At 37.6% G+C, this 13,289-nt stretch overlaps 1 protein-coding gene across 1 annotated transcript in view; it reads left to right on the top strand.

The window, feature by feature from the left end:
• Positions 1-460: 460 nt before the first annotated feature.
• Positions 461-13,289, top strand: part of XRN2 (5'-3' exoribonuclease 2) — a 75,398-nt gene continuing 62,569 nt past the window's right edge. The window contains exon 1 of the mRNA XM_003363927.5: positions 461-630. Coding sequence (XP_003363975.4) covers positions 556-630 — 75 coding nt within the window. The 5' untranslated portion in view covers positions 461-555. The remainder of the gene's footprint in view (positions 631-13,289) is intronic.

Raw genomic sequence — 13,289 nt, 5'->3', positions numbered from 1 at the left:
ATTACTGTAAAATACCTGAAAATATTCCTTTGATAGTCCAAGTATGTACCGTGGCACAAAACCTGAAGAAACCAGGAAGTAGAAATGACTAGCCAGTTTATATGCTTTGATTCTACTCAGAATTGAGATGGCGGAGAAAGAGGTGATCCAACCGGCAAAAAAGACCTCCCCTGGAGCGGGCACCTCGCCCCCGGGTATCCCGAAGGCTGGGAAAGAGAGCTGCTGCGGAAGCCGCGGCCACGGCGCCGCCCGGGGTTCCCCGCGACTCACACGCGGTCCACCTCGGGCTCCAGGACTGGAACCACTGAAAGCGAGCGCGCCAAGCAAGGCCGGCCACAGGCCTCACCACCTAGTCGGCCAACGAACACGGAGTCCAACAACTACTCGGGGCACAACCCGGCTTCGCCCACCCGAGCCTCCTTCCCGGCTTCCCCGGCGGCGGCGCCGTGACGTCACTTCCTGTCGACGGCGCGCACGTGGGAGGAAGTGCCGGTGCCCTCGGCCGCCGCTCCTGCCTGTTTCTCTGGTTACGTTCCTTCGGGCCGCGCCGCCGCTATGGGAGTCCCGGCTTTCTTTCGCTGGCTCAGTCGCAAGTACCCGTCCATCATTGTCAACTGCGTGGAAGAGAAGGTGAGGAGGGGCCTGGAGGCCGCTACGCTAAACCCCGGAGCCCCGGCGCGTCGGGGCCACGGCCCTGGGGGACCGCCGCCTGACCCTGGGGCGCCGGGCCGGGCCCGCGCCGCTCTGTCGCCCTCGCGGGCAGCCGGGGCCCGACACGCGGTTGGGTGCCGGCAATCGGATTCGCGGCCCTGGAGAGGGGCCTGGGCAGGCCGAGGGCCGTGCGGGGTCTGAACTCCCTGGAGGGCTGCTCCTCCCCTGCCCGCTTTTTCCGGACGGGAAGGCCCCGCCCACGGCTTTGTTTCCCCCTGGCTCCGCGCACTTTGGGTTTCAGAGGAGGCTGAAAGCTGTTGGGCCGCGCACGGCTTCTCCGCACAGTTACCTGGTTAGCGATGCGCGCGTGCTGATGCCAGCCTCGGAAAATAATCCCCGCGGCGAGCTTTTCGTTGTTTACTGTCCATGCCTGAAAGGTTGTCTCCTAGGGTGAAAGGCCTTTTGTTACTGTTTTAGATCCTACGGTGAAAGCAGCACCTTAGAAACGTCTCAGACGGGATAGAAGTCTGATAAGTGCCCCCCTTCTCTAGGTGCCCCGACTGCTGGACATCATACTTGTTGAAATTGTCAGAATTCCTGGATGCGCTTAAACACTTTCTGTTGTTTGTTACTGTATACGTCGACTTCTGGCAGTTCTTGAGTTTTATGTTTATCGTTTCTGTGATTCCGTCCGAGTTCGGTTTTGTATACTCTTAATTAGAATTTCTGGATTGGGAAGGTTTAGCGGCACTTCGTGGTCCGCTCCCTCCCGTCCCCTTCATTTTTGAAGGAAGTGCCAGTGCGTCACTGTGAACGGATTTTTTTGGCTTAGGTTGGTGAGATCTTGAGTTTTGCTTAGTTCCTAAGGAGGAACTGAAAACCTGGTTTTGATGACAGTCTCAGTATTCCTTGTGTTTTTCCCAAAGAGAAACTGGTAAACTGAATGCTCATTTCCTTTCTTTTTAAAACTTTCATCAAACTTTACTTGGATCTCATCTCATTTCTACTCTCCAGAGATAACCACTTTTAACTGTTTTGGTTCTGTCTCTAATATCATGCTTATGCCTGATTTATTGGGTTTGGATGTATTGATTTGGATGTATTGAATTCTAGCTATGATAGAAGAGGATTTAGTCACTTATGTAGCGCTCCCCACCCCATTCCTGAGAGTAAATCATTGTATTTCTTCTCTTGGTAAGCTTTGTGAGTTTAAGTAACATGCCTTTTTTTTTTCCTTTTTTTTTTTTAAGATTGGCCGTGAGCTAACACCTGTTGCCAGTCTTCCCCCCCTTTTTTTTCTTCTCCCCAAATCCCCCCAGTACGTAGTTGTATATTTTAGTTGCAGGTCCTTCTAGTTGGGCTATGTGGGACGCCGCCTCGGCATGGCCTGATAAGCGGTGCTAGGTCGGTGCCCAGGATCCGAACTTGCGAAACCCTGGGCCACCGAAGTGGAGCGCGCAAACCCAACCACTGGGCCGCGCGCGGGTCGACTGACACCCCTTTTTGAGGTCTATATTTTCTGTTCCTGTCACACCTGGTTATTTAGACTTACTGGAAAGCTGCTTCCTTGGATTTTAAAAAATTCCTTTCTTCAATTGAGGGTACTATTTTCTGATGATCATCTTTCTTGGCTTAAATCCTTCCTTGATTTTTATACTCAATTGAATTCTTAAGAAATGCTGTGTGGGATATGAGTTTTCTGAGTCCGTTCTACCCTTGTATATATGAGTGATCATTAGCTAGGCATAGAGTTTGAGTTTTTTAAAGGATTAAAAAAAATCTTCTTTTCTGCTTTTTCTCCCCAAATCCCCCCATTACATAGTTGTAGATTTTAGTTGTGGGTCCTTCTAGTTGTGGCATGTGGGATGCCGCCTCAGCATGGTCTGATGAGCGGTGCCATGTCCTCGCCCAGGATCCAAACCAGCGAAACCGTGGGCTGCCTGAGCGGCGCTTGGGAGCTCAACCACTCGGCCGTGAGGTTGGCCTTTAGAGTTTGAGTTTGAAAATTACTTTCCCTCAAAACTTTGAAAGGGTTGTTCTTTTGACTTACGTCATCCAGTATTGTTGATGAGAAGTTGAATCTTAACGTGATTTTTTTATTTAACCAACGCTTACGTAGTATTTAACCTGTACCAGGCACTGTTCTAGGCACTTTACAAATTAATTTATTAAATCCTCATAACCGCATGACTACTACTACTTACTGTTGTTATTATTACAGATGAGAAAACTGAAGCACAGAAGCGTTAAGTAATGTACTCAAGGTCACTTGGCTAATACGTCTCAGAGCCAGTGCCCAAACCGAGAAGGCCATGCTCTTAATTTCTGTGTTCTGCTTTCATTTTTTTGCAATCTGTTTTTCTTTCTGAATTTTTAAAAGATCTTTATCCTTGGTAGTGTAAGTGTTCAAGATTATGTACTTAATTATAGGTTTTTTAAAAATTTAAGTTTATTTTCATCAATACTTGGCTGACTCTTGATTCTGGAGACTGTGTTCTTCAATTCTTGGTAATGCTCTTTGATGTTTTTCTTGACCTCCTTTTTCACTGCCCTCTCTGAACTCTGCATACTGGTCCTCCTAGATGGATTTATTTTTCTTTTGTCTCTCCATTCTCCCCCTCCTCTTCTCCCCCTTTGCAGCTTTATTGGAGTGTAATTGTCCTACAACAAACTGCTCATGTTTAAAGTGTACAATTTAATACATTTGACATACTTGTACATCCATGAAACCATCACCAAGATGATGAACATCACCTCTAAAACATTCATTCTGGCCCTTTGTTATTCCTCCTTACAGCCCCTCCCCGCTGCCCATCTTTAGTCAACCACTGATTTATTTCCAACTCTGTAGATAAGTTTTCATTTCCTACGATTTTATATGAATGGAATTATATAATATGTACTCTTTTTTTACTTTGGTCACTTTGATTCAAAATAGTTATTTTGAAATTCATCCATGTTCTTACATGTAGCAATAGTTCATTTCTTGTTATTTTTGAATAGTATTCTATGTTGTGCATATATCACATTTTGTTTATTCATTCACCTGATTAAGGAACATTTGGATTGTTTCCAGTTTTTGGTTATTAAACAAAAAAACTTCTGTGAACATTAGTGTACAAGTCTTTGTGTGGACATATGCTTTCATTTCTTTACAGAAAATATCCAGGAGTGAAATTGTTCACTTGTACGGTGGGTATGTGATTATTTAAAAAGGAAAACTCAGGTCAGCCCTGGTGGCCTAGTGGTTAAATTTGGCGCTCTCCACTCGAGCAACTCGGGTTTGGTTCCTGGGTGTGGACCTACACTACTTATCTGTCAGTGGCCACACTGTCATGGTGGCTCACATATAAAAAGAGGAAGATTGGCAAGATGTTAGCTCAGGGTGAATCTTCCTCAGCAAAGGAAAAAAAATAAAAAAGAAAAAGAAAAACTTGCTAGATTGTTTTCTAAAGTGGTTGTATGATTTACATTGCCACCAGCAGTGTATGAAAGTTCTAGTTGCTCCGTTTCCTTACCCAACACTTAGTGTGGTTAGGCTTTTTAGTTTTAGCCATTCTAGTGTGCTCATTGTCATTTTAATTTTCATTTCCCTAATGACAAATGACATTGAACATCTTTTCAGGTGCTTATTTGCCTTCTATATATCTTCTTGAGCAAGATGTCTCTTCATCTTTTGCTCATTTTTAAGTTGTTTATTTTATTGAATTGTAGAGTTTTCTTACATATTGATATGTCTTTTGCAAATATTTTCTTTTACTTTGTAGCTTGCCTTTTTACTTGTTAGCAGTGCAAAGAACAAAAGTTTTTAATTTGAATGAAGTCTTTTTTTAATATGTTCTCATATTTATTCTCTTTTATTGCATTTAACAATATTTGTATTAACAGTCTTTGCCAAAGCCAAGATGGCTAAGAACTTCTCTTGTGTTTTCTTAGAGATGTTTTATAGTTTTCCTTCATCCTATGGTTTCTGTTTTTCGTTTTTTAATATGATCAATTACATTGATTTCAAAATGTTAAACTCACCTTGCATTCCTTGGATAAATCCCACTTGGTCATAGTATATTATTTTTGTATACTGTTGGATTCAATTTGCTAAAGTTTTCTTGAGAATTTTTACATTAATATTCAAAAAGGATATTTGTCTGTAGTATTCTTGAAATGTCTGTCTAGTTTTGGTATTAGAGAAACCTTGGCCTTAGATTGAGTTGCGAGGTGTATACCCTCTTCAGTTTTCTGGAAGTGTGTGTGTAGAATTGGTATTCTTTCTTTCTTAAATATTTGGTAGAATTCACCAGTGATGCTGTCTGGACCTGAAGTTTTGGGGTAAGGTTTTTGCCTACAAATTTAATTTTGTTAGTAGGCATAGAACTATGCAGATTATCTATTTCTTTTTGAATGAGCTTTTGTAGTTTGTATTTTTCACAGACTTTGTCCATTTCATCTAAGTAGTCAAATGTGTTGACATTAAGTTGTTCATAGTATTCCTTATTATCCTTTTACTATTGATAGAAAATGTAGTAATGTCACCTCTCTCATTCCTGATGCTGATTTTACTTTTTTGCTTTTGTTGTGTTAACAGGCTGGCTGGATTGATCCAAAAGAACTAGCTTTTGGTTTCATTGACTTTTCTCTATTGTTTTTCTGTTTTCTATTTCATCAGCTTCTGCCCTTAGTCTTAATTGTTTATTTCTTATGGTCACTTCGGGTTTAGCTTGAGATGCTTGTCCTTGTTTCTTAAGACGGAAGCTGAGGCCATTGCTTTGGTACATTGCATCTTCTCTGATATAGGTGTTGTGTACCATAAACTGCCTTCTAGGTACTGTTTCGGCTACATGTCACAAATAGTGGCATGTTGTGTTTTCATTTTCATTCAGTAACAAATACTGTCTAATATCCTCTTTGACTTCTTCTTTGGCCCATTGGTTATTTAGGAGAATATTACTTAATGTTCACATATTTGGGGTACTTTCCAGACATTTCTTCTGTTATTGATTTCTAATTTAGTTCCCTTGTCAGAGAACATGCTTTGCTTATATAATTGGAATCTTTTGAAAGCTTATCTGGTTTGTTTTATGGCCCAGAATATGGTCTTGGTAACTGTTTCATTTTGACTTGAGAAAGATATAAGTTCTGCTGTTGCTGGGTGGAGCATTCTATAAATGTTATCATGTTTGTTGATAGGATACGGAAGACTTGAACAACACTTACTGGTTTTCTGTCTCCTTGTTGTATCAATTATTGGTAGGGGTGTGGAACTTTCCTACTATAATTTTTTGGATTTGTCTGTTTCTTCTTTTAGTTCTGTTATTTTTTGCTGCTTGCATTTTGAAGCTCTTTTATTGGGTGCGTGAAAGCTTAGGATTATTATGTCTTCTTGATGAATGTACTCCTTTATCGTTATAACATGATCTCCTTTTATCCTTGGTAATATTTTTTGCTCTGAAATCTACTTTGTCCAATATTAATATAGCCACATCTTTTGACTAGTATTAGCATAATCTTTTTCCATCCTTTTACTTATAGCCTGTTTGTGTCTTTATATTTAAAGTATTTTTTTTTTTTTTGTGGGTAACATACACTTGGATCTTGCTTTTTTATAGTTTGATCTCTGTCCTGTTTTTTATTGTGACAAAATATACATAACGTAAAAATTGCCATTTTAACCGTTTTAAGGTCTAGAATTTGGTGGCATTAAGTACATTCACAATATTGTGAAACCATCGTGACTCTTCATTTCTAGAACTTTTTCATCATCCCAAACAGAAACTGTACCCATTAAACAATAGTTCCTTGTTCTCCCTTCTCCCCTACTTTTTGTCTTATGAATTTGCCTCTTCTAGGTACCTAAGATGAGTGGAATCATGCAATATTTGTTATTTTGTCTCTGGCTTATTTCACTTAGCATGTTTTCTAGATTCATCCATGTTTACCATGTGTCAGGGTTTCATTTCTTTTTAAGGCTGAATGATATTCCATTGTATGTGTATATCACACTTTCTTTGGGCACTTGGGTTATTTTTCTCTTTTGGCTGTTGTGAATAGTGCTGCTATGAATGTTAGTGGACAAGTATTGTATGCCTGATCAATGTTTTGAGTGTATACCTGTGAGTGATCCCTGCTTTCATTTCTTTGGGTGTGTACCTGTGAGTCGAATTGCTAGATCATATGGTAAGTTCTGTGTTTGCCTTTTTGAGGAACTGCCAAACTGTTTTCCCAATCTCTGCCTTGTAATTGGGGCATTTAGAACATTTACATTTAATGTGGTTATTGAAATGATTAGATTTAAATCTGTTGTCTTACTATTTGTTTTCTGTCACATCTGTCTATTTCCTTTTTCCAATTCTTCTGCTTCTTTTGGTTTAAGTATTTTTTATGATTTCATTTTATCTATTTTTTTGGCTTTTTAACTACTCATTTCATTCAACCATCAGTTTCTTCACTTTTTGTCCTTGGCTCATACGGTCCTCCATTCATTAGCTTTCTGATTTGGGGAAAGTGACTTATACTCTCTTAAATTCTAAAGAACTGGTGCTTCTTGCATTACACCATACTGCTCCCTACCATCCCTATCCTCTGGTCATCTCTGTACGAGAGCTTCAGGAAGGCAGAATGTCACCTTGTCTCACCTCAACTGGAATGTGTGTGTTGCTCAGATTTTTCAGTGCTCTGCTCATGTTTGCAGATGACCATGAGAAAGCTGCAAATACTGATTTGGGGTTCCAAAAAAATTTTAATGAGTAGGTAAATTCACAAATATGGAAGTCATGAATAATGAAGATCAGCTATGTATGTACCACATGGGGTGGTTTTGTGGATTAAATCAATTAGTACAAGTTAAGTGCTTCAAACAGGGCCTTGCACAGAAGCACTTGATGTTCAGAAATTTATTTGGTAAGTTAGTCTTCAGTAGTTTGTAAGTGGGGATATTTTTGTGCCTAACTCTTGGTAACATTGCACAGTGTAGGATTGTGCTGTTTTCATGTGGTGAAATCCAGCTTTCCTGCCCCACTTTTTTCCTCTCAGTCTTCTCTTTCATTGAGTCCTTTTTTTGGGGCAAACATACGGACATGGCTTTAAGGGCAGGGAAGATAGTAGTGAGCAAAAGTGATGTTGCTTCCTGAACCTACATTCTGTTTTCTTCACGGTGATACTTTGTTTGGAGTTGGCTACTACATTTTTTAGGCAGCTTTACTGAGCTATGATTCACGTACCGTACAATTCACCCACTTAAAGTCTTTAATTCAATGGTATTTTTGTATATTGACAGATATGTGCAACCATTGCCACAGTAAATTTTAGAACATTCTCATCACCTCAAAGAGAGACCTGTACCCTTCAGCTACCATCCCTCTATCTCCTGGCCCCACTTGCCCCATCCCTAAGCAACCACTAAGCTCCTTTCTGTCTCTATAGATTTTCCTATTTTGACCTTCATATGAATGGAATCATATAGTATGTTGGGTTTTTTTTGCCTTGTTTCTTTCACTTAGCATTGTATTTTCAAGGTACATTTATGTTGTATCGTGTATTAATATCTCATTCTTTTTTATGACCAAATAATGTTTCATTGTATGGATGTTTGTATGAATATGGCACATTTTGTTTATCCATTTTTGTGTCAATGGACATTTGGGTTGTTTCCACATTTTAACTGTTATGAATAATGCTGCTACATTCATGTACAAGTTTCTGTGTAGGCTTTTTTTTTTTTTTTTTTTTGCTGAGGAAGAGTTGCCCCAAGCTAACATCTGTTACCAATCTTCCTGTTTTTGCTTGAGGAAGATTTGGCCTGAGCTAACATCTGTGCCCATCTTCCTCTATTTTGTATGTGGGTCACTGCCACAGCATGGCTGCCAATGAGTGATATAGGTCCATGTGTGGGAACAGAACCCAGGCTGCTGAAGTGGAGTGTGCTGAACTTAACCACTAGACCACAGGGCCCGCCGCTTGAACATGTTGTCATTTTATTGGATATATACCTACGAGTGGAATTGCTGGGTTACATGGTAGCTCTGTGTTTAATTATTTGATGAACTGTCAGACTGTTTTCCAAAGTGGCTGCAGCATTTTACATTCCCATCAGCAGTGTTTGAGGGTTCCAGTTTCTCCACATTCTCACTAACACTTAGTTATCTGACTTTAATTTTAGCCATCCTTGTGGGTATGAAGTGGTATCTCATTGTGGTTTTGATTTGCATTTCCCTTACGGCTAATGATATTGAGCATCTTTTCATGTGCTTATTGGCCATTTGTATATCTTCTTTGGAGAAATGTCTGTTTAGGTTCTTTGCCTATTTTTAAATTGATTGTCTTTTTATTACTGAATTGTAAGAATTTTTTTAATATATATGTTCTGAACGCAAGTTCCTTATTAGTATATGATTTAGTTCTGTATGATATATAGTATAAGTTCTTGATCTGTATATGATTTGCAGATATTTTTCCCCATTCTGGATTGTCTTTCCACTTTCTTGATAGTGTCCTTTGAAACATAAAAGTTCTTAATTCTGATGATGAAATCTAACTTTATTTAGTTGCTTGTGCTTTTGGTGTCATATCTGAAAGTCCATTGTCCAATACAAGGTCGTGAAGATTTATGCCTGTGTTTTCTTCTAAGTGTTTTACAGTTTTAGCTCTTAAATTTAAGTGTATGATCCATTTTGAGTAAACTTTTGAATATGGGGTAAGGTGAGGGTCTAACTCCATTATTTTGCTTGTGGCTATCCAATCGTCACAGCACCGTTTGTTGAAAACTGTTCTTTTCTCATTGAATGGTCTTGGCACCATTGTCAAAAATCAGTTGACCATAGTTGTGTAGGTTTATTTCAGGTCTTTCAGTTCTATTTCATTGATCCATGTGTTATCCTTGTACCAGTACCACACTATCTTGATTACTGTTGCATTGTAGTAAGTTTTGAAATTTGGAAGTATTAATCTTCTATTTATTCTTTTTTAGAATTATTTCCTCAGTTCTGGCTCCCTTACAATTCTGTGTGAACTTGGAATTAGCTTCAGAGTATAAGTTTTGCATTTCTTTGGTTAAATTTATTCCTGTTTTTAGATACTATTGTGAATAAAAGTGTTTTCTTAGTTTTACTTTTTGGTTTTTCAATGCAGATGTATAGAAATTAAATTGGTTTTTGTGTATTGATCTTGTATCCTGCAACCTTGCTGAACTCATATTACTTCTAATAATTTTTTAGTAGATTCCTAGGATTTTCTGTATACAGGATCACATCATGCAAATAGAGATAATTTTACCTTGTCCTTTCCAATATAGATGCCTTTTATTTCTTCTTCTTGCCGTATTGCCCTCCCTAGAACCTTCACTACAATTTAAAATAGAAATGGCAAGAGTAGAAATCTTTGTCTTGTTCCTGATCTTAAAGGGAAACCATCCAGTTAACATTAAATGTGATGTTAACTGGAGATTTCTTGCAGGTGCCCTTTATATTGATGAACTTCCTTTCTATTCCTAGTTTGTTGAGTTTTTCTTTTTTTTAGTCATGAAAGCTTGTTGGATTTTGTCAAATGCTTTTTTCTGCATCTGTTGAAGTGGTCCTGTTATTTTTGTTTTTCATTCTATTTGTATGGTGTATTACATTAATTGATATTTGGATGTTAAACCAACTTTGCATCCTTAGGATAAATCACACTTGGTCAGTTGTGTAATTCTTTTTATATATTGCTGGATTCAGTTTGCTAGTATTTTGTTGAGGACTTTTACATCCACGTTCATAAGAGATATTAGCGTGTAGTTTTGTTTTCTTGTGACATCTTTGTCTGATTTTGGTATCAGGGTAATATTGGCCCCATAAAATGTGTTGGAAAGTGTTTCTTCCTCTTCTGTTTTTTTTTTTTTCCCCCAAGAATTGATATTAATTCTTCCGTCACTGTTTGGTGGATTTCAGTGGTGAAACTGTTTAGGCCTGAGCTTATCTTTGTGGGTAGTTTTGTGATTATTGATTCAGTCCGTTCACTTATAGCTTTAGGCACATTATCTTGAGTCATTTTTGTAGTTTGTGTATTTCTAGTAATTTGTCCATTTCATCCAAGTTATTTAATTTGTGTACTATTATTCATAGTATGTCTTTATAATCCCTTTTGTTTCTGTTATGTTGGCAGTATTGTCTTCTCTTATGTTTCTGATTCAAGTAGTTTGAATCTTCTCTCTTTTTTTGGTCAAACTGGCCAGAAGTTTGTCAATTTTGTTGATCTTTTTGAGGAACCAACTTTTGGTTTCATAGATTGTTTCTTTATTTTTTCTCTACTCCATGAATTTCTGATCTATTACCTTCTTTCTGCTTGCTTTGGATTTAGTTTTCTCTTACTTTTCTAGTGTCTTATGGTGGAAGGTTAGGTTATTGATTTGAGATGTTTCTTAATATAGGCATTTACAGCTATAAATTTCCCTCTGAACACTGCTTTGGCTGTACACCATAAGTTTTGGTATGTTGTGTCTTCATTTTCATTTATCTCAAAGTATTTTCTGATTTCCATTTTGATTTCTTCTTCAACTCATTGGTTATTCATGAATGTGTTGTTTAATTTTCACGTTTTATGAATTTGCTGTTTCACATTTTATGAATTTATTTCCTGTTAGTGATTTGTAATTTTATTTAATGTGGTTGGAGAACATACTTTGTGTTATTTGTATGCTTTTAAGTTTATTGAGGTTTGTTTTACGGCCTCACGTTTGGTCTGTCCTGGACAATGTTCCATATGCACATGAGAATGTATGTTCTCTTGTTAGATGGCATGTTCTGTAGAAGTCTCTTAGATCTGGTTGGTTTATATGTTGTTCAAGTCATCTCTTTCCTTGTTGATCTTCTGTCTAATCGTTCTATCCGTTATTGAAAGTGGAGTATTGAACTCTCCAACTATTATTGTTGATTTATCTATTTCTTTCATTTGTTACTTACTAAAATTTTCGTGTATTTTGATGCTCTGTTAGTAGTTGCATATGTTTTTAGTTGTTAAATCTTCTTGAAGGATTGACCTTTTTATCATTATAAAATGTTACTCTTTTATTTCTAGTAAAATTTTATGTTTTAAAGTCTATTTTTGTCTGTTATTAGTATAGCCACTCCAGCTTTCTTGTGGTTGTTGTTTGCATGATATCCTTCCCCATCCATTTGCTTTCACTGTGTTTGTATTTGTGAATCTCAAGTGTGTCTCCTGTAGACAACATATAGTTGGATCATGTTTTTTAAAATCCAGTCTAACAGTCTCTGCCTTTTGATTAAATTGTTTAATGTATTCACATTTAATGTTGTTGATATAGTTGGATTTATAGCTACCATTTTACTTTTTGTTTTCTATATATGTTTTCTAGTATAGCGTTTTAATTTTTAGTGATCTTTTTTTTTTTGCTATATATTTTTAAGTTTTTTTTAAGTGGTTGCTCTAGGGTTTAGCATATACACATCTTAGCAGCTTTAGATTTATACTAGCTTAATATCAATAATATAGAACCTTTACTGCTATATAGCTTGATTCCCATTTTCCCCTTTTTATGGTAGTGGTGTTATATATATTATATCTGTTAGTTACAAACCCAGCATTGCATTGTTACAATTCTTACTTGAGCCTCTGTAGTCATTTCTTTAGCCCATTGCAATTTTGCTTCCATCTACCTCCTTTTGGGCTGTTACTAGGAAATATCTTACACTTATATTACATTGTGTGTTTTAAGCTGCAATACATTTTGTGATATTATTTTATACAATTGCTTTTTAAGTCAGTTAAGAAAAGAAAGGACAAAAAATATGTAAAATTATCTTTACTAGGGTCACTGGTTTTCAGCCTGAAGAACTTTCCTTAGTATTTCTTGTAAATCAGGTCTGCTAGCAACAGATTCTCTCAATTTTTGTCTGGCAGAGTCTTTATTTCATCTTCGTTTTTGAACAGTTGCTTTCCTGAATATAGAATTCTTGGTTAATAGTTCTTTCTTTCAGCACTTCATGTATATTATCCCACTGCCTTCTAGCCTCCATTATTTCTGTTGGATGCCAGCTGTCAGTCTTATTGGGTTACCTTGTAAGTGACTCATCATTTTTCCTCTTGATTCTTTTAAAGATTTTTTTCCTCGTCGTTTACTTTCAGCATTTTTACTTTGATGCGTCTGTTTGTGGGTCTCTCTCTGTTTATTTTACTTGGAGTTCTTAGAGCTTCCTGCATGTGTAAGTTACTGTTTTTGAATAAATTTAGGAAGTTTTAGGTTATTGCTTCCTTGAATATTTTTTCTCCCCTCTCCTTTCAGTACTCCAGTTATGTGTGCATTCATGCACTTAATTGTGTCCCATATTTCTCTCAGGCTCTGTTCATTTTTGTTCATTCTTTTTTCTCTCTGCTCTTCAGCTTACATAAATTCTATTAATCTATCTAAATTTGCCAATTCAAATCTACTGTTAAGCCCCTCTAGTGAATTTTTGATTTCGCTTATTGTGCTTTTCAGCTCTAGAATTTCCATTTGGTTCTTCTTTATAATTTCTATCTTTGTTGATGTTCTCTGTTGGATACAAGTTGTCATCATGACTTCTTTACTTCTTTAACATACTTCTATTTAGTTCTGTGAACATACTTATAGTAGCTACTTTAAACTCTCTTCTGGACACTCTCACAGGCAGTTTCTG

Source organism: Equus caballus, chromosome 22 (genome assembly GCF_041296265.1).
Source record: "Equus caballus isolate H_3958 breed thoroughbred chromosome 22, TB-T2T, whole genome shotgun sequence".
In the NCBI taxonomy this organism is placed as follows: Eukaryota; Metazoa; Chordata; class Mammalia; order Perissodactyla; family Equidae; genus Equus; species Equus caballus.
This window is presented reverse-complemented; position numbering and strand designations above follow the sequence as displayed.